Raw genomic sequence first — 25,965 nt, forward strand, 5'->3', positions numbered from 1 at the left:
GACCTTGGGAGTCAACAATTATCATTACAATATATATCGACAGATCAAACCTCAATGGTTTCTCTTTTTCTTTCCTATTAAAGATATCTTGACTCTGTTCTTTTCCTAATGAATTCTGGTGAATTGGGTTTACTCGTAAGAAAAGGCAGGCCTCATTACCTCCTAAAGCAACATGGTAAGGGACAGTTGGAGCAGGAGGCCTACCTACACTCCCTTGAGAACTCTTTGGGACTCACCCATCTTACCGACTTTAGACTTCATTCGTAGCTATCCACATCCTCCTTTCTTTACTCCCAGCCCACAAAAAACGAGTACAGAAGACCACTTGGGTACATGTAGTTTCTTCCATTTTATTTGTAGTCAACTAATACACAGAGAACTATTTTAGTGCAGACCAATATCCCGCGAAGTTGGGCTTTTCATTAAGATCTAGGGAAAGTGGTTTTTTAGATTGAAAGAATGCTCAGAGTCCTCTCTGGGGGCAGATTCTTCCTGAAAGGGGGCCTGGATCCTTCCAACATTTTAAGTGAACAGAATTGCTGGACATTATTTTCTTGCACTAAACCTGATGGACTAGCAAGAGACCCAGCAACGAAGGTGCCAATGAGGTGAGTTGGGGAGAGGTAGGGGTTGGGTGTCTTTGGATGTGGTTTACAATTACGAAGGTGAAATTGTTACATTAGAGAAGTTGGAAGGTTATACTCCACACATTTGGAAAGCCAGTTAGATCTTTCACTTACAGGAAAATAAAGAAAACAGCCACAAGCAAAGCCAGAAAACTAAACAGTTTAAGCAAAGTTTCAAAGGTAGATGGGGTTTCTTGTACGGTTCGAGTTTTGGTGACTTTCACTGTTCGGTCCCACTGGGTCAAGATGGCCTTTCTGGCTCCTTCCCACTTTCCTGGACCAGTCAGGCGGAAATGGTAAGGTGTGCATGGGCCGAAGAAGATGCTCAGAGCCAGGCGTGGGTCAGTCAGGAGCATGGCCCGCAGGTCCGGTTTTGCATTGATCGAGGTCAGGAGGTCATCTATGTACGTTATGTAATCGGATTGCAAAGCCTTGCAGTAGCACAAGCCAAACCTTTCCAATAGGAAGAATGGGAAGAGAAGGAACAACAGTTACAATGATAATAATCCTGGAAATTGTCAACGCAGTCTCTGTCCAAAGCAAACCCCCGACTGACAGATTGGGAATGGCTTGCTGTGTTTTCCATTATGTCCATGAGTGTCTACAAGGCTCTCTTTCTACTTTTTTTTGTTGCTTGTTTGGGATAGGGTCTCAAACCATAGCCCAGGCTGGCCTCTCACTCAATGCACTCTTCCTGCCCAGCCTCCCTTCTTCTGAGATTACACTTGGCTTCTGAGTCACTGTACTTGGCTTCATTCTTTCTTAAATCTTAATGGTTTCTTCATTTGTATAATAAGACGAGCCCCAAAAAGTCACAGAGTGAAATTCTCGTACTGCTGCTGTTAGTCTTAGAATCACTGGGTGACTTTTGTGACAAGAAGATTCTACTTTATCTACTAGTTCTAATTATTTATCCATTATACCAGAGTCTGATAAGACAAGACCATATTCTAGGTCTAGGCTGAGGATGAAGGTAAAAAAAAAAAAAAACTCATTAGGGCTAGAGAGATGGCTCAGCAGCTAAGAGTTTTTACTGCTCTTGTAGAGGACCCAAGTTTGGTTCCCAGCACCCACATGAGAGCTCATAACTCCCCAGGGAATCTGATGTTCTCTGTGGCCTCTGAAGGCTTCTGCATGCAGGAGATGCACACACACACACACACACACACACACACACACACACACACACACACTGTGACCCCTCTTAAGAGAAGAAACACCTATAACGCTCTTATTAATTTGGACTTTAATTCTTAAACCTAGAGCAGCGTTTGAAATTTGAGACTCTATAAATAAGATAAGGAAGTTATCAAAGGGGAGCAATTAAAAAAAAGAACTCTGTTCTTTATTCCAGACTGGCCAGAGTTTCAGTGCATATATCCCAGACTGGACTTAGACTCTCGGCAATCCTCCTACAGCAGTCTCTGAATCCCTGGGACTACAGGTGTGAGCCAAGAAAATTGGCTAATTTGTTAGTGTATGTGTACACAGTGTGCATGTTGGTGTGTACACACACACACACACACACACACACACTCACGGCTGCATTTGTATAAGAAGGTGCATATCAGCATATGTGCACGTGTGCAGATGCAAGAGAGCAGCACGAGGTATTGTTTCCTGACCTCCCTCCTCTTTTTAAAACAGAATCTTTCATCATCCTGGTAATTGCCAAGTAGGTTAGGCAGTGAGCCTGGTGAGCCTGCTTTCTTAGTCCTGAGATTGCAAGCGTTTGCCAGCACGGAGAGCTTTCTGGGGACTGAACCAGATTTTCACATTGGAAAGGCAGGCACTTTGCAAACTGAGTTAGCACCCTGGCTCTTGTTTTGAAATGCTTTCCCCTTTAATCCCCCACCCCCACCCACCTAGAATCCATTAAACATTTAAGTGAAGACTGCTTATCAGACAGTGAAGCAGATAAAGTCAGAGGTATTTTTTGCTGCTGGGGAGCCATCGTGGATGATGCCAGGCGTCTCTTCTTTGTTGCCGTGTCCCTTTCCTTCCCTCTGGTCTTTGAGTGGTCATGAAAAGTCCAGCGCAATCGGGTCTTGAGAAGGCCCACTAGGAATGTTAACAGCTTTCAGGGCCATTAGCGGGCTTCTGTGTCTACTGCAGGATGTCACCGTGGTAACACAGAGGCAGCCATTGACAGATGAGCACGCCCGCATAGCAACAACACCTACAGTCACCCTGGCTTACATTTTATCTAACTAGCAAAAACTGCGGAATCTTTATCTTCAACAACTATTTGAAAATGAAAATGAAAAACTAGGTCAGTGGGTCTGTCCCATAGGGCAAGGTAGACTTTCTCTTGCTTTAGAGTCGCAACTCGGATGAAGTAATAAAGCCAGTACAGACCTGTTGTTGAGTAAATGGACACTCACAGGAAGCATATGGTCTGCCTGCAGATCGTGAATAAGATGGGGGATAATGTACCTGGCCTGTGAGAGTTCCTTACGCTAGGACTAGACCCCAAACTCTAGATGGTTCTAGGGACTTTTAAAAATGCCTCAATTTAACCGTCTGCCCCCTCTCTCCTTACCCAGGCTCTCTTAAGTTTTTCTTCCATCTCAGACTTGTCTCTTTGCAGTGTAGAGATCGCTCATCTCCACTTTACTGTTTCATCAATTTCACCATCGTTCACAAAGGGTACCATTAATTCACTCACCCGCTATGCTTGTTCTTCTTCCGTTCATTGACTTCTTTCATCATGACACTCGGGGGTGGTAACGTAGTCGCACCTAGAAAACAATCGCGTCATGACCATGAGATCTAACTTCAGCTCTAGGCTTTGGGTGATGGCTATGGCTTCTTCCTCACTGCTTGCCTTTCATCTTTCTGGTGCCCAGCTACTTACCTGTCCTCCTACAAAAGTCTCAGCCATCTGAGCTGGCTGGTGGTGTGCTCTGGGCATTTAATGTTAAGGCTGCTGACAAGGTGAGTATTTGGCCACCTCACTAACTTCTTAATGTGACAGAACCTCACAGCTGGTTTGATTGACTCATGTCACTTATTTGAAGAAACCTTTAATTTTGTTGAACCAGTCTATTCGGTCAAAATAACAGGGAGGCACATGCCTTTTAAACCCCCGACTTATCATTTGTGCTATGATGACATGTCACTGTGCCAAAATAATTTGTATTGAATGGATTCTAGTTTTAACTCCCACATTAAGATTCACATGGCAAACAACCACTTAATAAATGTACCCAGATATTTCTCACATGGTTACCTTTCAGGACCTGAACAACCCATCGAGCTTGTGTCTCTCCTGTGGGTATCATGGAACCCAGGGGTTTGATGAGGCCAATCACGGCCAGAGTTGGTTTTGGCAGATGTGCCGGGAAGATGTACTTGTACAGTGATGCCTGGCCATCCTCAACTTTCACTATTGATTCATCGAGGAAGGGGAACGCAAAGGTGTATCCAGTGGCAAAGACGATGACGTCAATAGGCTCCTCCTTTGGTGTATTGTTAAAGACGACAGAGTTTTCTTTCACCTCCTTGATGCTGGGCTTGATCAACACTTTTCCGGTGATGATGCGGCCTGGGAGCTCATCATTCAGCACAGGCTCTCTCAGCTGAGTCCTAAACAGAGAACAGGAACAGAGAGCTATGTGCAAGTCAACATTGGATCCAGTACCCTCTTTTATTCTTCCCTTGGCTGGACCAGAGCTGCCAGCCTTAGAAAGGAATGAGCAATATATAAGGCTACAAAACGTGTTTATCAAGAAACTCCCGTTCAGAGTTACTAAGCAATTTGAGTAGAAAAAATATTATTTTGAATATACCTTCATGGGCTATGTTTATTATTTCACATTGATATTGTTCTAAGGCAAAATATCATGAGTATTGATTTTAGCTGGGTTATGTCAGCATCTGGTTAACATTGCTCACAATTGAGCACCATTGGCAAAATTCAGATGAATGGAGAAGGAAAATGTTAGTGAGAAGTGTCTTAGAAGGTTTCGTCTTAATACCTAGTGACATCTACAGGAATGTGCTAATTAAAGTAGTTTGACCATCTCAAAAGAAAAAAAAGCCAAGGAGGTAGCAGCTAGAGCCTGCTGCAGTCTCTCTTTTTCTTGATTTCAGCTTTCAGCTACTGCTGTCATTCTAGGACAGCAGACTGCTGAAGGACTATAAAGAAAAATGGGAAGATCACATCAGGCAAGACCGTTTGACCCTCTATTTAGTTCCCCTTCCTAGAGGAATAATTATGTAAGGAAATTATCATTGTATTCCAAAGGAACAGACAAGCATTGTCTTTTTATAATGTACCTTTTTCTCAGCAGGGAGAAATACTTTAATGAGTTGCCTTGGTATGAGTTGAACATGTTTATGGATTATGATGAATTCACAGAAATGGTAAAATGCAAACAGCATGGGAGAAGGAGGTAGTAAGCCTGGTTCTCTTTATACTGTGTCTGCATAACAGAGTCTGGAAAAGTCAAATGGTTCTTAGGGGCTTTATTCTGTTCATCTGAAAAATACATATATTGACATTCATTGGAATGAAAGGGCATATGAAAAAGTTGTATGTGGGAATTTTGGAAATGGAAAAAAGACTGACTACATCGAAGAGAGTAGGAATTGTATTTCTTTAGTCCTGTCAGCCACCAGCCAGGCTAGATAAAGCTCATGGCAGAAAAGGCTTCGGTGAAAAGAGCCAGACTCTAGAGAGACCTAGAGGTAGAAGAGGAAATGCATGGAGACAGTAAAGAGAGGAAAGGGTTAAGAGGAAAGCAAACACAGAGAGACCGTGCCCCTGAAGAATTCAGATACTGACACTTCGGAGGACGAAAAGGCGTACGAGAAAGTATGTCTGTGGCAGTTTTAGAAATGAAAAAGGATGGACCACATTAACCATTGTTGACATTGTTGACCACCATTGTGGTCTTGGGCTACCCATCCATATTGGTCTAGAACAAAATCTGGAGGAGACCAGAGAGGATTTGCAGTGTGCCTGGCAATGAACTCGTATTGTTGTGATAGCTATTCTTTTTTGTCAACTTGACCACATCCAGAATTAACTAAAAACTCAAGTCACTGGGGATCTTATGGAGGGAACTTTTAGTTAATTGAATTCCTTGAGGTCCGAAGACCCATCTTAAATCCACCTTCTTGTAGCAGCCTATATAACGACAGGCATTAAAAAGCTCTTTCTTTTTGCCTGCTTGCCTTGTTCTGTCTGGCATGTTCATTTCATCTCTGGCATTAAAGCCTACTTCTTTGGATTTCTGACATACTCTGAAGACTGGCTGAGACATCCAGCTGTGTGGATTGAACAACTTCTAGATTCTTGGCCTTTCCACCAATAGACAGTGTGGTCAGATTACCTGGACCAGAGTCCTAAAGCTACTCTAACAAATCTTCATATGTTTGTCTGTGTGCACACATGTGTGTATACATATATTATACATATATTTATATATGTATAAAAATTAAAAATATAAGCTTTGTTCCTCTAGGAAATTTTAATACAACTGTCTAAACTTAATGAATGACCAACCGACATTTGTTTCTTGCTAATGGAATAGGCTGTAGGTTTTAACTAAAGGTTAGACTGAAATCAAGAGCTAGGGAAAATGATTAGTCCAAGTATCTTTGTGTCTTGGTTTTTCCACTAATAGAATATAGTAATACTTACTTTAAAGAGCTGTTGGCAAAGGAAAATACAGAAACCTGCCCTCTGAGCACTTGCTAGTTAGCTCCTCTTAGTGAGTTAACTTGTTTATGAAGTCTTTTTAATGTTCATCACAGCTACTGTCTCATTTGTAGGTACTACTGAAAAAGTTAAGAGTCTTCTTCTTAACTTCATCAGTCATTAGGTTTACCTGTCTTCCGGAGCCACACCGTAATTCACGTGGTTGAACCAGCTGTTCATCTTCTTTGATATCAACCAACTCACAACTGGAGTTGGGAGAAGATTTCTGAGCATGTTCTGAAATCGCGTCATGAATATCATGTCCCAGGGGTACCCTGAATCAAAGACTCGGCTGATCACCCATGCCCCTCCGGTGGTGCTGAGAAACACCTAGAATCAACCAAAGAGTTTCAAGAAGTGAAGACTGGAAACGTCTACTATCGTGAAAATTACACACCCGACACGATGGCCTTGATTCTTCTAATAGTTTTGAGTACACAGAGTATTAAAACACCGCAGGTTTTATTATTAAATAATACCCATTGATTACTGGGCTTGGGATACTAGAGCAACTTGCACGGAGCTTTGATTCTCATGTGAGATGGCAGCGAACAGTTGGCTGTAATTTTATACACTCACCGTAGGTGTAGGCAACAAGAACAGGGCATGGTGGGAGTTGGGAGTTGTCTATAAGGGTGATATCAATACAGGTACTACTTTGACTGGCAGCAAAATTCGTTAAAGTATTAATTTCAATAGTTCCTCCCTCCCTCCTTCCCTCTTTCCTTCCCTCCCTCCCTCCCTCTTTCCTTCCCTCCCTCCCTCCCTCTTTCCTTCCCTCCCTCCCTCCTTCTCTCCCTCCCTCCCTCCTTCTCTCCCTCCCTCCCTCCTTCCAGCTGTCCTTTCCTCTCAGCCTTGTTGGCTGTTGGACATTTTCATTTACCAGCTATCTGATTAAGCTAAGATGGTAATGTTTTGATACCCACACAGTAAGTAATTTTCTGGATAACTGTTTAGAAAGCAAAACGTTTGGCTACCAAATCTGTTATTTTGCTGATACGAACAGATGGAACAGATTGCTTTCTCTCCTATGAGAGCAGGGCAGGAAGGCTACAGCCAATGTTGTTATTTTTGTATAACGTTATAACCTCAGAGACCAGAGGACACAGCACAGGAAAAGTGGTAAGAGGCTCTGATGTGTGAGCTATTGGCTGCCCCTGTGTCATGATGTAGAAGAGTAGACACTAATTCTGCTTTAAACCAAGGGGAACATTTCTTTTTTAATTCAGAGATGACAAGATAAATGTCAAAGCATATTTTTTAATTATAGGAATTTCTAGATAATTAGAAAAAGAAACAATGTTATCCCATGTGGGAACTGATCCTTCTAGATTTTATTTCAGGAGTTCCTTTCTTTTTATTCAGAAAAATGTCATCAAATTGCTAAGTCTCTTCAAATCAATTAACCAATGTTTTAGTGAATGGACCATTCATCAATTCATTTTTCTAAAGGAATAGGAGGGGATCTCAAACCTACACACCCCAATCCTCTTTCTTCATACTTTTTTCATAATTGTTTATCTGGCATCTGATTCCCTTACAGTTTCATGTTCCATGAGAGTGGATCTTGATTCTGTTGGTTTGGGCCTGGCACAGCGTTGGCACATTCTGAGTAGGGAAAGGACACTTTGTACCAAGTGTACATGTATTTTAAAATATAAGAGAAAGGTCATTTGGGAGGAGGTGGGTGGACTGGCAAAGAGGAATTAAAGACAAGGAAGTGAAAAGGTCAAAAGCAGCTCTTTAGTAAGAATGCAAATGGCAGATTTGACCCAGGTTACAGAGTGCTCTAGGAGGTGGGGTTAGTGCATGTGCAATTTATTATTTTCTTTCAGACAATGAGCGTCACTAGGTTTTCAAACTGAGAATACCATGTGAAGGCAGGTGAGTTTATATTGTCAACTGGATACAGCCCAAGGCACCTGGTAAGAGGAAACCTCAACTAAAGAACTGTCTCAGCCAGAATACAGCAAATACATAGGCGAATGCCAGCAGCAACCACTGAACTGAGAATAGGACCCCTGTTGAAGGAATCAGAGAAAGGACTGGAAGAGCTTGAAGGGGATTGAGACCCCATGTGAACAACAATGCCAACCAACCAGATCCAGGGACTAAGCCACTACCCAAAGACTATACATGGACTGACCCTGGGCTCCAACCTCATAGGTAGCAATGAGTAGCCTAGTAAGAGCACCAGTGGAAGGGGAAGCCCTTGGTCCTGCCAAGACTGAACCCCCAGTGAACGTGATTGTTGGGGGAAGGGCGGTAATGGGAGGAGGATGGGGAGGGGAACACCCATAGAGAAGGGGAAGGGGAGGGGCTAGGGGGATGTTGGCCTGGAAACTGGGAAAGGTAATAACAATTGAAATGTAAATAAATACCCAATTTAATAAAGATGGAGGAAAAAAAAAGAACTGTCTCGGTTCATTTAGCCTGTGGTCTTGTCTATCTTGATTGATGATTGATGTGGGAGGTCTTAGCCCATTGTGGGCAGCAGCAGCATCCCTGGATGGACATGTGTATGAGAGCTGGCTGTGCATGAGTCAGTGAGGCAGTAAGCAGTGCTCCTCTATGGCTCCCTTCTTGACTTCTGTCACTGATGGACTAGGAAACATGAGCCAAGTAACCATTCCCTCCCCTAAATTGCTTTTGGTTGTGTGTTTATCACAGCTTTAGAAAGCAAAACTAGCACTGTGGCTCGTCTGAGAGTTTGTCTGTTGGTGGTTTGAGTTTGCATGGTTTGTTAAGAATGGGAGAGTGGACTGTGTGTGGGGCTGTCAGAATGAAGGGCCGAGTTTCCTCACTCATAGACTTTGAGTCTTTGTGGCTTGGGTCTAAGAACTGGTTCTAACACTGGGTAGTGGTATGACTTTTGGCTCCTTACTTCTCTCATTCCTGGTTTACTGTCTGTAGTGAGAGGTATGAGCAGTATGTTTTGTTGACAAAGTAAGGGATCAAGGGGCATCCAGTGCAGTATTTGGCAATGAGTAGTCCATATAAATATTAACTGTTTCTACAGTCTTCTTAGGACACAAGGAAGCAGGGTCAGTGTGAGGTGGTAGGGACCTGGAAGGACACTAACTAAAGAAAGAGAAGGGTAGATGAGAGATGTTAACAAGGAAGTTACCAGGACTGAGGGACCCTTGGGACTGAGTGAAGAAAACATGTGACTTGCAGCATCTCTGGTCGAATGATAAGTGACAAAATTAAATGTTAGAGAAGCTAGTTTTGGAGGAAAAGTGACAACTGGAATTCACAGTAGCGCATTCGACAGTAAACACTTATGTGGGTATGATTGTGCATGTCTGTGATTGTAGCACTTGAGTGTCAAGGGCAATAGGAGTTCAAGGTCATCATTACTCAGACAGCAAGTTCCAGGCTAGCCTGAATGTCATGAGACCTTGTTTTAGATCAACCCAAAAATCTGTTTTTAGCTGGATCTGGTGACATAATTCCAGTACTTGGGAGGCAGAAGCAGGCAGAATCCTTACAAGGATTCAAGGTCAGCCTTATCTACAGATTGACGGTTATGCCAGCCTGGGTGACATAGTGAGATGCTATGAGACCCTGTACCCCCAGAATGTGTTTTCTGCTGGACATATTTAGTCTTTTAACATTATAATCTCAAACACTGTTTAATGAGGCATACATGGTAAGATGGAGGTAACATTAGGAAACATTAAGAGTGATACCTTTTTCGCTAAGTGACTGGCCTCCACGGCAATGTCTGTACCAGAATTTCCCATTCCAACCACAAGGACTTGCTTGTCCTTAAATACATCTGGATGTTTATACTGTCGGCTGTGGAAGTACTGCCCCTTAAAAGTTTGTATACCTATAGAGAAAACAAAACCATGTAGAGAACTTATAGCATCAGTGGATGTAGCATAGATATTTTTCACCTGGTAACATGATGATTTAGTTATTATTTACATGATTTAGTTAATATATATGTACGCACACATATGATTTTATTAATACAAGGATACTCTAGTTTGAGAAAACCTAAAGCATGAACATACAACTTTACAAAGTGTTATCTGGCAATTATATCTTTAATCACTTTAATTATGGGCAAAGGGAACCAATTATCTCTTTAGACAGATGTTTTGTTTCACTTACTAAATGATTAACTGCTAAGCTGAAATACTGTGACATAAGACATTCTGCACAAAAGTATGAGGGGCTATCACCATGTCAAGGTTGATGGGTGCCAGTGGAAAGGTAATGTTCTGGTTGCCAGGTGATTGTGTATATTGTGCAGCTTTTTGTAAACAGGCGCAAGAACAAAGTGAATCAGTGATTTTACTCAGCAGACTCTCTGGGGACCCTGGCTACGTGCCAGGGATTGTGCTAGATGATATAGAGGAATGATATCAATGAACCGTGGACCTTGTTCACAAAGGTTCTGATACAATGCAGATGTTTGCTGACAGTCCGCTGAGTCAGAGTTGGCTCACATTAAAAAGGGTTGTGTGGGTGACATAGGGACATATCTCCTGGGCTCCCTAGATAGGCAGTTGTTGCCAAATCCAATTGAGACATCAAATGCAAACAGAAAACTTTTGAAAAATCCTTTCAAGAATGTGTTATGCAATCAGAAGTTGGAGACCCTGACTTTTGTAGCATGGAAGATAAGACATCGAGGTTCTCAGGTTAAGTACGTGTGATTTCAGGAAGTGGTTGTCTTACAAACAGGTGGCTCTGTAGTTCACACTGAATCATTCAAACTTTAGCAGGAATCCTGGCCAGAACTTAAATCACAATTAAGATCATTTCTTATTTGGTGCAGATTTTTTTCTTTAACCAAATTCTAGTATTAACTCTTAACTCAGTTCAGGAATGCCATATAAGTCAGAGACCTTTCAAGGAAAGGACAAATGGAAAGACTTAAAATGGACCTTAGAGTTGCGCTAAGATTCATAAATTACCTACTGCACAATATCTCTAACTCAGGCGGTATGGGATGCAAATGGACAAACCTGAGGCACCATGTGCGTGAGTCTCCTACGGATCAATTCCTTCCCTCTTACAGGAGATCAGAGTAAGAATTTACAGTAGGTGAATATGGTTGTGCTACTAAATGCCACAATTTATGTAAATAAAGAAATAAAACTAGTTATTTGGGGGAAATGTCATACTCAATTTATTTGTGATAATTACTATTTTTACAAAGACTCTTCAGAACTCCGCCTTTGGAATTCCATTCAGAACCTCAAATACATAATTTGAATATCTTCACTGAACCTAAATTTTTTGTCATGGTTCAAGACCACTCCAAAGCAGGGAGGAGATGGTTGTAAGGCACCCATGTAAAGTCAGAACCAGTCTTAGAGCTCAGAGCCTCGTTGGCAATCATGGAGCCAGTGCTTTCAAACTGGTAGCGCCCAGTGAGAATGGTATTAATGTCTGTAGGCTTTGGATGGTCCTCTTCACTTGATTGTGTGACACACCCATTTGGGTAAAGTAATCTGAGTTTCTCAATCTGTTGGCAACTCTCCCCTCACAGAGGCTTGGAAAGGAGAGGGAAGAAGCCAAAGACTATTAGCTGGGGAGCCATGTGGTTTAGCTTGTGCATTTCAGATTGACAGCTTGACCAGTTCAAACCAAGCACGGCGACTTGCATGCCTTTGGTCTGTTCTGTCTTAACCTGACCTGACTTCTGGTGCGGCTCCCAGGGTAGATCCAGGACCATATGCATCTCTGACTTTTGAGTACTGCTATTATTTTGGCTTCTATGTAGACTGTGATTCCTCCACCAAGCTCCACAAAACCCTATTCATGGCCTTTAATGAGAGGTACATGTATCCACTTCAGTATTATCAGCACTTACTGGAATGTACCGTGAGTTTTGAGGTTTTTTGATCCTATGGAACTTTATGGATTCTTGGGGGGAGATTTTATACCAAGAGCTCCTTTAGAGAGTTTTAAGTGGTTAGGTGGCTTTGCAAGGCTTTTATCTGTAGGCAAGAACTGGAAGTCTCCAGAGGGCTGATTGGAGTCCATTACTGAATGTGTTCAAGTAGAAGTTTAGGGATCTTTGCTGTGTGTGTGTGTGTGTGTGTGTGTGTGTGTGTGTGTGTGTGTACACTAAGGTGACATCACATGGGTATAGAGGTCAGAGGACAACTTGTGTTGTAGTTCTTCTATCTGGAACCTGGGTATTGAACTCAGATCATCAGGCTGTGCAGAAAGCACCTTTTCTTGCTGAGCCATCTTGGTGGCCCAGGCTTGGATTGCTTGGCAAAGCTTCCTGCGTTGGGAAGAGGTCTACCATGGTTCAAATTAGACTTTCTGTTGTAGGGCAGTTTTCAGGTTATACTTATCCTAGTCTGATCTGGGCTGAGTTAGCTCTGGGGCCAACCCAGGCCCACGGGAAGTAGATGAGTTTCATGTAAGGCGGAAGAATCCCTTTAGGGGACTAAATGTCTAAATGAGAAATACTTCCTTGTCTTAACTTTGGAAAGGTTATTGTAGGTGAAATAAGCTTTCAAGCCAGCAAATTTTCTATTTCCATGAGTTGATATACTACTGAAATTTGGATTAGAATAGTATGAACTCTGATTGCAAAAGCCAGGTACAGGAATTGAGACCTGACAATATCTTAGCTTGTATCATAAGACTCATTTCCCAGTTGTTCCAGTGCCAGGAAGTTCTCATTTTTCCACTCTGAGGGAGGCAAGCAAGCAAGCCAGCCAGCCAGCAAGCACAAACCAGGTTTCTCATTCTGTTATCCCAACACTGTCCTTTAAACACAAATTTAGCAACAAGAAGCAGCTGCTGAGGTGAGCAACTTGCATAAGCACCCACATTTCAGAAGACTAAGTATGGCCTGTCACTTAAGGAGGAACAGTGAACCTCAGTGAAGCATAACACGCCTTATCCATTATTCTTGCCTGCATTCATAATTTGCTTGAAAGCCCAAAACTGTCTGACTAGGAAAATCTCTGCTTGGAAAAAAACTGCTACAACACAATTTTAACTATTTAATGGACAATTCATAAGGATTCATCCTGAGACTAACCAGGTATCAGGATGGGTCCCTTGAGACAATTCAAAATAATTTGCAGAAAATTCTGTACCTGGAAAGGAATCCAGGGGCAGATGTGGGTTAGTCAAAAACCCAGTGCAGACCATGACAGCATCAAAGGTGTCTGAGCTTTGCTTCCCTTGACAGACAGTGACCACTTCCCATTGTCCAGAGACAGCGAAATCTGGGCGTTTTGTTATACTGCACACTTTGGTCTGAAAAGAAAATCACAGACACGATTAGCAGCCATCAGATTTCCTTTAAGGGCTTGCTGGTTGATACACTAGTGGACATTTTAAAGGATGTAGAACAGAGAAACTAATCATACTTAATGAACAGAACCCTAGGATCCTAATCAGGCTACCAAACAAGTGCATCAAACAAGATGCACTGGATAGAATGCTTCGCTGTTTGGAAAAGTAAAAACCAAAGACTATGAGTGATTCACTCAAATTCCAGCTGGAAGAGATAGAACCTTGGGAGTAGTTCAAGGTTCAAATAATCTATTTTTTTATTAATTACACATATGCAAATGGCACTACGTTTTGATTTATTGATTGTGTGTTGGGAATCAAATCAAAGTCTTCACATGTGGCATGCTAGGTAAACACTATATGTTTCAATATTATTCCAGGCTTCTGATGAGGCTTGGAAACTATCCTTTCTGTTGTGAAACCTTATTTTTCATAGAGAACACTCTTTAACAGTCATTCTTTAATAGAGACAAGGATTGTATATCATTGTAAACAAAAATATTTAACCTTATAAAAGGTCTTAGAGAAAACATTTCTGAAGTATTCCTACCTCTAGAGACTGGATGCTAACCTCATGGCCTGGGTTATTTGGGAGCGGTCTAAGGTTCAAATAACCAATCTTAAAAGCAAAAATCGCAGGGGTTGGGGATTTAGCTCAGTGGTAGAGTGCTTGCCTAGCAAGCACAAGGCCCTGTGTTCGGTCCTCAGCTCTAGAAAAAACAAAACAAACAAAAACCAACAAATAGAAGCAAAAATCGCTTTTAAAAAAAATTCAGAGAGATTGGGTTTCTTAGGTCCTTTCCACTACTGTTTGGTTTATAATATGTGAAATGCCTCTCAGGCCTCTACATCTGTAGTAGCAATTCTGTCTTGTGCAAAGGCTTCCTTACTCTTACCTGCTCCACAGCTTGTATACAGAGCTCAGTCAGGGCTGTGCTAGAGAGAGGTAAGAGGACACAAGGAAAGGAAAACGTCCCGACTGCTAATTGGTGTTCACAACTTACATTGAAATAGATGCATCTCAGAAGGTTGAAGTGGGTTGCATACAGTTGGAGATATTCCAGGAACAGAGAGTTTGGCACAAAGTTCGGGTAGTCTTCTGGAAAAGGAAAATCGGAGTAACAAGACATCTCCTTGCTGCTGTTAGAAACCACCGAGTTGTAGAGGCTGGCCCTTCCTTCTTCAACATGTTCCTGTAGAAACAGTGCACACGCATGAGCACACGTGCACATGCACAGGCACGCGCACAGGCACAGGCACACGCACATACACACAATGGATGTTAGCAGGTTTAAGTCTCAAACATTGATTGACTTTAAGGTAATCAAGATAATATATGCTACCCGTCACTTTTAACATAGGATTGGCATCTGGGAAGTGACCAACACTGGGTATAGTGTAAACTACTTGACCACCATCACTATTTCAGTCGCAACACGGCACCAAATAAGTTTGGGATGAGCTCACATGTACGCAGCATTACAGCAACGTATAGAAACAAATAGGCCAAACCCTGGACACAGGCTTGGATAAACAAGAGTTGCTAGGTACTTGGGCTTCGTGGATTACTCTTGGAGCAATATGGAGGAACAAAATTTAAATTGTGAAGGCTCTGTATAAAATAATTAAGGTTTTTTTGGATTTTTATAGGAAGTTCACGGTGATTCATAGTAAACTTTGAAAATATAGTTTTGGTTCTATTAAAGATGTATCAGAAATTATGGGATCGGAGGTTGATGATGAAGGAATTTGGCTTAAGAGCCTAAGACACAAATCTTCTTGAGGGCTACTGAGGGCCCGCACAGAGATAATGGCAGTTGGAACCGAGAGAGTGGGCACTTGGAAGACAAATTGTGAAGGATTATGAGAATAATTTGAGTCAGGGAGAAGAAAGGTCAGTTTCAAGACTGGACAACTGTGTGAATGACACTAACCAATTTCCTACCTCAGTTTGGACTCAGTAGCAGCAACATATTACATAACTACTGCAAGATCCAGTGGTAAGTTGTGGTAATTCTTTGACCATATGTTGCCTCTGTCTTTCGGGTACTATTGTGGAGGATTGTATTGATTTCAAAGGGAAATTTCTTAGTATTGTAATACTATTTGTAATACACACACACACACACACACACACACACACGAGTTTCTTTTTCCAGAAAAAAAAGTTATTTTGTTCATATGAATAGGTGGGAGCATGAACCTTTCATATGGATAGGCTCATTCCGTTCCCATAAAGTATATGAATCTAAGTATGGACAAAATGTTTATCATTCATATATAATAAATTAAATATGATTAAAAGTCAGTGCTTCTGCTCATAATGAGTTGATTGTAAACTGGCATGTGATCCCGCACCTGACAGCTTCACTTTAGCTGCCTAAAAGAAGACCTGAATGATAATCTTCATAGACCTTCTAATGCAGAAGGGAGAAAGAACTGCAGGCAACTGATGCTGCTGAGAGAGGGAAAGTTAGCATCGCCCAGGGACCAGGCCCTTAACTGATTACTCAAGACAAAGCGAAAGCCACACTAAGAGGGTATAACAGGTTGTATTTGTATACTTAGATATTGCATAATATATATGCAACAATAAAAAAAAGGCTATCAACTTGAGAGGGAGTGAGGGAGGGCATGGGAAGGGTTGGAGAGGGAGAGAGAGAGAGAGAGAGAGAGAGAGAGAGAGAGAGAGAGAACTATATTTTAAAAATATTATTAATCAATCAGCATACCTTCGAACTGTCTAAACGATTAGAAACAGTCTGTATTTACATGCATTTAGGAAGACCCCTGAAGGTGACAGTGAGCATGGGTGCCAAATATAAAGTTGGTTCGATTTCCTCCAAACAGTAGTGAGTGTCCCTGTGAGCTACAGGACTAAGAACAGCCACTATGAAGAGCTGAAGTCCTGAGGCGTGCAGACAAACTCCCTAGAGGAGAAGCTGCATTTTCAGCAGAATAAAACATTGGAAACATTTGGGGATCAATTTGTGAAAGGTCCAAAATCTCTCATGCTTCTCTGGCTTCCAAGAACTTCACAACTATATTATTGTTGAGAGAGAGAGAGAGAGAGAGAGAGAGAGAGAGAGAGAGAGAGAGAGAGATCAGTTGAGAATTTTCACAAATCCGAAGTTACAGTATTATAACAGTGTGTTTACACATCAGAGAGTAATGAGGGTCCCTGGGAACCAAATAGACCAAGCTACCCTGTATTCCACAAACTCTTACTGCCAGTGAACAAACAAACAAAACTAGAAGGGTGGGGGTAGAGAAGCCCTCTATTTTGCAAAACTTAGAAAATGCTTGTAAAGGCAGAAAGAGAAGTTTCCAGGAAACACTAAGGCCCGTTGTGAAATAATCTATCACAGATGTTGTCCACCGAGGGGAAGCTTGAGCTTTAGGGCAGAATCCAAGGTGGACTCTGCTCCGTTCTTTCTTTCCCTACCATCGCTTCTCCTGTGTAAACATCAGGGCTTGAGCATTGAACACATGTGTAGTAAGTAAGGGTTCGTGTTACCTCTCGATGCTAACCGTGGTCTTGGACCACTCCTTCCAGAATTTACCTCAATGACTCCACACTTGTTCCCAGTGATTTCCACACCCTCTGGACCTGTCCCCAGACAACCCCACCCCCATCCTGCACCCCTTGATCCTAAGCAGTGTCAGCAAATCTTGTGTACCTCTTCTAGTTGCCGGGGTACTCACTGTGGGCAGATATGCCTGCTGAGAATTGGTAGGGGTCACTTAGGGGAACAGTTTAGTTCTCATTAAGTGAGGAAATGGATGAAAGGGAATGGGGGGAAATGGCTTTGGAGAAAGGGACAGAGAAGGAATGGGAGGGTTTAAGGTGTCTGGTCCTCTTTGATTAGGCAGCACGGTGGGATTGCCACAACCACCCATTTGGGCACTTAGTAGGACTGTGCACAACTCAGGGTTTGCCTGACTTTTGAATTGTGAAACAGTAGAACTGCATGGCATGTTTCCACAGCACAGGGGCAGACTGCCTAGACCCACATTTGAGGTCTTTCTTTTTATTGGGCGATCTTTAGAATTCTCTCAAATTCTCCTTGTCTCCGTTTTTCCATCTGTATGGAGGGACAGTTGTATGCATCCTCTGGCTGAATGGAGATGGTAGTGTCAAAGGTGCCTGGAACAGCTCTGCTAAGCTTTTGTTAAAGTTAACGATTAGCTGTGGTATCGGGGAGACACTTCAGGAGAGCTGCTGACAACAGAAGGGCTGTGGGTCAAAGGTCTTTCTTATCTCATTTGAAGAAAGAACTTAAAGTTGGGTGGGTAGGGAGGGAGAGAAGATCTGAAAGGACTCGGGAGAGGAGAAGAATACGATCAAAATATATTTATGTCTAAAAATTGTTTCAAATAACAAAAATATAATAAAAGCAAAAAAGGGGAGGGGCCTGGAACTAAACAGAGAATTTACCAAAGGGGAAAATATAAATATCTGAGGAACATTTTAAAAAATGGTGAACAACCTTAGGCATCAGGGAAATGAAAATTAATACAACTCTTACATTCCATCTGACATCAGTCAAAATGGCTACTATTGAAAACAAAAATAAAACAGATGACAAAAAATGCAGGTACACATGTGGGGAAAAGAGGAACACATACTGATTGTTAGTGGCAATGCAAGCTGGGGCAGACACTATGGGAATCAGTGTAGGGGGTCCTCAAAACGCTAGAAATAGATTCAGCAAGTATCCAGCTGTACCACCCTTGGGCATGTAACCAAAGGATTCCAGCATCTATACTCACTGATGCCTGAGCCATATTAGCCAGGAAGTGGAAATGGAAAAGATGCCAATCAACTGAGGAGTGGAAAATGAAAACGTGATACATTTACTCGATGGAGTTCAGTTCTTAAAACTATGGCATTAACAACTAAATGGATGGATCTGGAAACACTTATTCTGAGGTAACCCAGACTCAGAAAGAGTCTTATATGTTTGCTTTTAATCTTCAAATATATGTATTTCATGTGGAAATGAGTAAGGAAATGAGGTAGGGACCATGGTGGTATGGTTTTAAAGAGCGGGTAAGTAGAACGCAGTGGTATAAAGGGTTAAAGGCTGACAATGAAACAGAATCCATTAAATTGGGGTGGTGGGTGTGTGGGAAGGATAGGGTTGGAAATATAAGGAAGGGTGGATAGGGTTAAAGACTTTTCGAAAACTTGCTACTGTAACATTAGAAGAGTTACTCTATAATGAGGGGACAATGCCCCTACTAGACACCACAGTCTTACCAAAACCAACTAACCAACCAATCAGCCAACCAACAAACAAAGAAACCCCAAAACAAAAGCCCAGTGCCAGAAGTGGGCCATTCCCTTTGAACCGTTTTTTTCCCCACTGTGGACACACAGACCCACAAACATTACTGCCATTGCTAGTACTCTAGGTCCCTCTCCAGAACTTGTCAGTGAGACCCCCATTGATGAAAACACCACATACTCGAGTCACAGAACATAGAGAAATCAAACTGGTACTGACCTAGAAGCTTCATTCCTGTGGGCAAGATTTCACAGTGCTGGAAGGTACTATGCATACAATTGGAGGAGAAAAGTAATCACAAGTCTTTCCCAACTATAAACCAGTGTGCGATACAGCAATGACTGGACTAGAAAGATGTGCCTATGTTCAATAGTGGTGTAAACATCAGGGTGGTAACAACCACTTTCTGGTTGTGTTTAAGTATTTGGTACCTTATAGAGTCAAGGACCAGCCCTAAAGACTAAAAAATGCTTACCCCTCAATGGTAGATTTATATCACAACCCCTCCTCAAGGTTCTCAGGGCTTATGGTAGGAAAAAGGTGGAAATACTGCAAAAGCCAGGAGTAGTGTTTTCAAGACACAAAAAGACAGCTGCATTTATGTACTCACAGGTGTTGTGACAATATGTGCAAAACCCACACAGGCTCAGACCAGAAACGTCCCAGCATAGACAGAAAAGGTGGACAGGAAGTGCAATCCCCAGGAGAGGAGCTACTGGGAGGGGACGGGGGAGGGAGAGGAGGAGGGGAAGGGGGGAGGGAGGAGTGGAGAAGGGAGACAAGAGGGGAGGAGGGGGAAAGGAAGAGAGTCAGGTTTATTGTTTTTTAAAGGTATAGCCCTTGCTACATTGATCATAGGAGGTCACACATTCAAGAGTATATGGACAGTACAAATTGGACTTGATTAGATCAGGAAGGAGTTGGAGGAGAGGGGTGAATATGATTAAAATAGATTACATGAAATACTTAAAGTACAATAAAAATGAGAAAAATACCCCCACAAGGTATAAAGTCAAAATATAAGGAAATTTTTATAATCATATTTTAATTAATTCGATACCTTTATTTTACATTTTTAAAAAAATTAATTAAATGTACACATATCACAAAAAAGATGGTATTAAAATTCCTAACTAGTGGAGCAGGAGACGCAGCTCAGACAGAAGAGTGCTTTCCTAGCATGCATGAATCCTTGAGTTTGATCTCTACCCCATAAAACTGCACATGTCTATAATTCCAGCATTTGGGAGGTGGAGTCAGGGGGATCAGAAATTGAAGATTGAGTTGAAAACTAGCCTGGGTAATAGACATTTTTTCTGAAAATGGCAAAAACAACAAAACAAACAAAATTCCACCAAAAAATTTTCCCAACTAAAGGCTTTTCTCCATTGGCATATATTTGTTCATCAAGAAAAAATATCTCTTTGTTTCTTTTGTGTTAAGGTATTCAGAGGCGAAGAAAGAAATTGAAGAAGATCTCAGAAGATGGAAAGATCTCCCATGCTCATGGATTGGCAGGATTAATATAGTAAAAATGGCCATTTTACCAAAAGTGATCTACAGATTCAATGCAATCCCCATCAAAATACCAATCCAATTCTTCATAGAGTTAGACAGAACAATTAGCAAATTCATCTGGAATAACAAAAAACCCAGGATAGCTAAAACTGTCCTCAACAATAAAAGGACTTCCGGGGGAATCACTATCCCTGAACTCAAGCAGTATTACAGAGCAATAGTGATAGAAACTGTATGGTATTGGTACAGAGACAGGCAGATAGACCAGTGGAATAGAATTGAAGACCCAAAAATGAATCCGTACACCTATGGTCACTTGAATTTTGACAAAGGAGCCAAAACCATCCAATAGAAAAAAGATAGCATTTTCAGCAAATGGTGCTGGTTCAACTGGAGGTCAACATGTAGAAGAATGCAGATCGATCCATTCTTATCACCCTGTACAAAGCTTAAGTCCAAGTGGATCAAGGACCACCACATCAAACCAGATACACTCAAACTAATGGAAGAAAAAGTGGGGAAGAGTCTCAAACACATGGGCACTGGAGAAAATTTCCTGAACAAAACACCAATGGCTTATGCTCTAAGATCAAGAATCGACAAATGGGATCTCATAAAACTGCAAAGCTTCTGTAAGGCAAAGGACACTGTGGTTAGGACAAAACAGCAACCAACAGATTGGGAAAAGATCTTTACTAATCCTACAACTGAGAGAGGGCTCATATCCAAAATATACAAAGAACTCACGAAGTTAGATGGCAGGGAGACAAATAACCCTATTAAAAATGTGGCTCAGAACTAAACAAAGAATTCACAGCTGAGGAATGCCGTATAGCTGAGAAGCACCTAAAGAAATGTTCAACATCTTTAGTCATAAGGGAAATGCAAATCAAAGCAACCCTGAGATTCCACCTCACACCAGTCAGAATGGCTAAAATAAAAAAACTCCAGCGACAGCAAATGCTGGCGAGGATGTGGAGAAAGAGGAACACTCCTCCTTTGTTGTTGGGATTGCAGACTGGTACAACCATTCTGGAAATCAGTCTGGAGGTTCCTCAGAAAATTGGACATTGAACTACCTGAGGACCCAGCTATACCTCTTTTGGGCATATACCCAAAAGATGCCCCAACATATAAAAAAGACACGTGCTCCACTATGTTCATAGCAGTCTTACTTATAATAGCTAGAAGCTGGAAAGAACCCAGATACCCTTCAACAGAGGAATGGATACAGAAAATGTGGTACATCTACACAATGGAATATTACTCAGCTATCAGAAACAATGACTTTATGAAATTCATAGGCAAATGGATGGAACTGGAAAATATCATCCTGAGTGAGGTAACCCAATCACAGAAAGACATACATGGTATGCACTCATTGATAAGTGGCTATTAGCCCAAATGCTTGAATTACCCTAGATGCACAGAACATGTGGAACTCAAGAAGGATGACCAAAATGCGAATGCTTCATTCCTTCTTTAAAAGGGGAACAAGAATACCCTTGGGAGGGAATAGGGAGGCAAAGTTTAGAACTCAGGCTGAAGGAACGCCCATTCAGAGCCTGCCCCACATGTGGCCCATACATATACAGCCACCAAACTAGACAAGATGGATGAAGCAAAGAAGTGTAGGCTGACAGGAACCCGATGTAGATCTCTACTGAGAGACACACCCAGAATACAGCAAATACATAGGCGAATGCCAGCAGCAAACCACTGAACTGAGAATGCGATCCCCGTTGAAGGAATCAGAGAAAGGACTGGAAGAGCTTGAAGGGGCTCGAGACCCCTTATGAACAACAATGCCAACCAACCAGAGCTTCCAGGGATTAAGCCACTACCTAAAGACTATACATGGACTGACCCTGGGCTCCAACCTCATAGGTAGCAATGAATAGCCTAGTAAGAGCACCAGTGGAAGGGGAAGCCCTTGGTCCTGCTAAGACTGAACCCCCAGTGAACGTGATTGTTTCGGGGAGTGTGGTAATGGGGGGAGGATGGAGAGGGGAACAACCATAGAGAAAGGGAGGGGGAGAAGTTAGGGGGATGTTGGCCCAGAAACCAGGAAAGGTAATAACAATTGAAATGTAAAATAAGAAATACCCAATTTAATAAAGATCGAGAAAAATAAATGAATAGAAAAAAAAGATATTCGGAGGCTTGGGTTGTGCTTAGTGAAAGAATGTATGACTAGCATGTTCGAGGTCCTGGGTTCAGTCCTGAGAGAGAGAGAGAGAGAGAGAGAGAGAGAGAGAGAGAGAGAGAGAGAGAGAGAGAGAGAGAGAGAGAGAGAGAGGCATCACCATATCACACACTGCTTCTTTGTGAGAGTTACTCTCTGTGAAGGACAGGGCGCGGCTTGCTGCTGTGTGGAGATCACCTTTGAGGAAAATCTGTTGTAGTCAAGAATCTCAGCTGTGTGAGCATCGGGCTCTGCCTAGTGTACTGCTCCATGGATAACAGAAATTCAACAAATATCATTAGAATACATGAATAAAAGGAAACCCACCAAGACTATGAAGTTTTAGAACTAAGACTTTAAAAAAAAAAGACTGTAGGGGCCAGAGAGATGGCAGTGCTCAAGTGTGGTGACCTGAGTCCGATCCCTGGAACCCATGTAAAGGTGAAAGGAGAGTACTGATTTCACAAAGGCATGCTCTGCCCTTCGCACGCATGTGTCCACACTTATCCATGCCACACACATGCTCACACACTAGTACATTAAATGTTTTTTGTTTTTTGTTTAGTTAACTCAGTTTACGGAAGCAACAGCTGAAGAATGGTCTATTTTTAATCTCCGACTTTCCACTTACTGAAAATAAAAATGGAGGGAAACTGTCTAGTAGGCTATGGATAAACATTTGCTGAGTAAAAGAAAGGATGGATGTGAAGACCTTGGTACACCTACAGAAGAGCATCATCCTGTGGATGGTGTAAGCCCTGACAGCTGTCCCGGGGTGTGAAGGAGGAAGCAGGATGTGTGTCAGCCAGCACTGTTAATCCTCCTTAGACAATGCTGGTATGGTTTTACTTAAAAGACCACTTCCCAAGTTCCCTTCCTACAGCCAAATTCTATAAAAGCAATATTCTCTGTTAGTGGCGAGAGAAACCCTCGCGTTCTTTTCCTTCAACTAGGGACTCTCGGTCTGGTCTTCAGCCACAGCCATCTCGGGGCCTTCCTGTCATGCATATATTCAAATAGAGCAACAGCAACAGCTGCTGCCGCGCCCGCACTAGCAAAAACTTTTCTCAATTTTGCTCGCCTGCCTTGCTATTGAAGTTGCGCAGACATTCAGCTCCTTGTTTGCCGTTTGTCGCTCCTCGCAGAAGCATCCCACGCACCGAGAGTCGCTCCTCTCGGACGCACCAATAAGTAGCCTTTATATTTTCTGAGCATGCTCTCGTCTGTTTATTGGACTCTTCCGACACCCATCATAGGCTGTCCATTCTGCACAGCCTTTCTCGTTTCCCAGCAGTGGCTGTAATCTTTCCCTCACCTACAGGGCTGTTTGTGACTTGTAAGACCCCTAGACTTTTTTCTGTCAGTAGTCTTCCAGAAAAGGGGGGACCTGTCTCATTTCTGTGTCCCCTACAGTGCTCTTTGTGTAGCTGTTCGATCTGCTCCCATTAGCGGGGCACAGCTGGATCGAGACTGATTTCTCTTGATTTTTGCATAAGTGAATTTTAGGGTTAATAGTTGCACGACTGTGACCCTAGTGAGCCTTTTTTTTCCTAGTGTCTCAAGAAGCTAAGTACAGCGTTTGATCTTTGGACTCGCTTTTTGTTTTGACTGAAATTTACCTTAGCTAAATAATGGAATTTAATGCAACTTTTTTTTTCTGTGCCAATTCTCAACCTTTGCTGATCAGATGTACCCAGGATCACTATAGAAAAGCCAACTGATTAATAATGCCTACAATGAATGTGGACGAGGAGTTTTGGCACATACAAAGGTTCTGGCACCCTGTCAGAACAGATGCAGTTTGAAACACGAGGGGGGGCGTGCTCCTTCATCAGACCCCTGTGGAAATTTTCTCGACATTGAAGATCATGTCTGGTCGTCGAGCACGTTAAGATACGCATTTTTGTGAGCCTCGCCTGCCTGCACTGGAGGACTTTGCTAAACTGGCAACAGTGGCTTCTCTGAAGTTTTACTCCCTAGTTTAGAAAAAAAAATTACTTTATTTCAGTTCCAAGTTCCCGTCTTCTGTCAATGGGGATTGTTTCCCAGGGGCTCTCAGGCCAGGCTGTCTGACGCTTGCTCCTTTCCCCAGCTCCTGACAGCTTGCCTCAAGTTCGTGGGAAATGTTTTCTCCTTGAAGCGGTGGAGAGTTAAAAAACAAAACTAAACTAAACAAAACCCCAAAACAAAAACAGCAAAAAAAGCTCTTTCCAGACTGAGTGCTGGAGCCCGAAGAACACGCTTTGGGGTTTGGGCTTTGGGGTTTCATTGGCATGCAGCAGGACTGCGGTGATCCCCACCGGGGCTCCTGGCCAGCCAAGGGTGGGCTTTCCAGACCCTGGGCCATTTCACACCATCACCCCATCGAGATTCCAAAGGCTTCTATATTTCTCTTCTCTACTACAGCTTGTGCCTGGTGTGGACGACCTTTGTTCAGGCTGCAGGATCTCTGGTTATGAGACTCCCGCTGCTTCACCAAACCCGGTATCACCGGTCACCGTGTTCCAGCCAAAGAGGGGCCAGGAAACTGTGTGACTAGAGGCAGCTCAGTTTTGTGAGTAGAGGCTGAAATTCTCACTACAGCCTCTGTTCTGTGCAGATCCCCGCTCCGGATCCTGCACACTTACTTATCCTGTCCTTTCCTGGTCAGACCTAGGCATTGCTTTTTCCTCTGTTTTGTGGGCTACTTTGGGGGAATTTCTTCCTCTTCTCCCTAGACAGTTATAAGGCTGTTGTCAGCCCCCACCCCCTAGAGCTCAGCCCCTGTCTTTTTACTTTTCTGGGGTCTTTTTTACCTTTCTACAATTCTGAGGTCCCCCTAAATTAGGTCTCCACTCGGCAGACCTTTTCAATCTTGTCAAAGCTCTTTCTCATAGACAGATAAAATTTTGGGAATCACCTACTTACCGTGAATCTCCAAAGCCCTCCCAAGTCACAGCTTCTTTCGAAGCAGGTGGGTTCTAGTCCTTCTTCCAGGCAGCACTTGATGGAGGCCAGGCCACTGACCCCAGCTCCCACAATTGCAACTCTCTTCACCATGTTTTTCTGTGGAGGGAACAAACCGGAGAGCGGGTTTTTTTTATATTCACAAAAGCCCCACCCAAGTCTTGGCTACTCAACAAACCAGGAAAAGAATTTGGGAGATTAAGGGATTTTCTCAGTTTGAGTCCGGGTAGAGTATCTGTGGTGTGTCAATGTGAGAAAGAAAACGGACAGGTCATTGAGTTAACCCCTGAGCTGGGCTATGTCCCCACCCCTTGGCCGGAGCTGGCTCTCGGTTCACTCACTTGTGGTCTTTAACGCAATTGTAGCTTCTGGCAGAGTGGCTGAAACCAGACCCTTCGGTGGGCAGAG

At 42.6% G+C, this 25,965-nt stretch overlaps 1 protein-coding gene across 1 annotated transcript; it reads right to left on the bottom strand.

Annotated features, from left to right (window-relative positions):
• Nucleotides 1–330: 330 nt before the first annotated feature.
• On the bottom strand, nucleotides 331–25,720 carry Fmo1 (flavin containing dimethylaniline monoxygenase 1). The gene is made up of 8 exons (XM_032914950.1): nucleotides 25,519–25,720; nucleotides 14,622–14,810; nucleotides 13,416–13,578; nucleotides 10,026–10,168; nucleotides 6,464–6,663; nucleotides 3,859–4,214; nucleotides 3,295–3,367; nucleotides 331–1,079 (listed from the first exon to the last, which is right to left on the bottom strand). Exons 1-8 carry the CDS (start codon nucleotides 25,648–25,650, stop codon nucleotides 737–739), a joined length of 1,599 nt encoding a protein of 532 aa, XP_032770841.1. The 5' UTR covers nucleotides 25,651–25,720; the 3' UTR covers nucleotides 331–736.
• Between the last annotated feature and the right edge of the window lie 245 nt (nucleotides 25,721–25,965).

This window comes from Rattus rattus, chromosome 10 (genome assembly GCF_011064425.1).
Source record: "Rattus rattus isolate New Zealand chromosome 10, Rrattus_CSIRO_v1, whole genome shotgun sequence".
In the NCBI taxonomy this organism is placed as follows: Eukaryota; Metazoa; Chordata; class Mammalia; order Rodentia; family Muridae; genus Rattus; species Rattus rattus.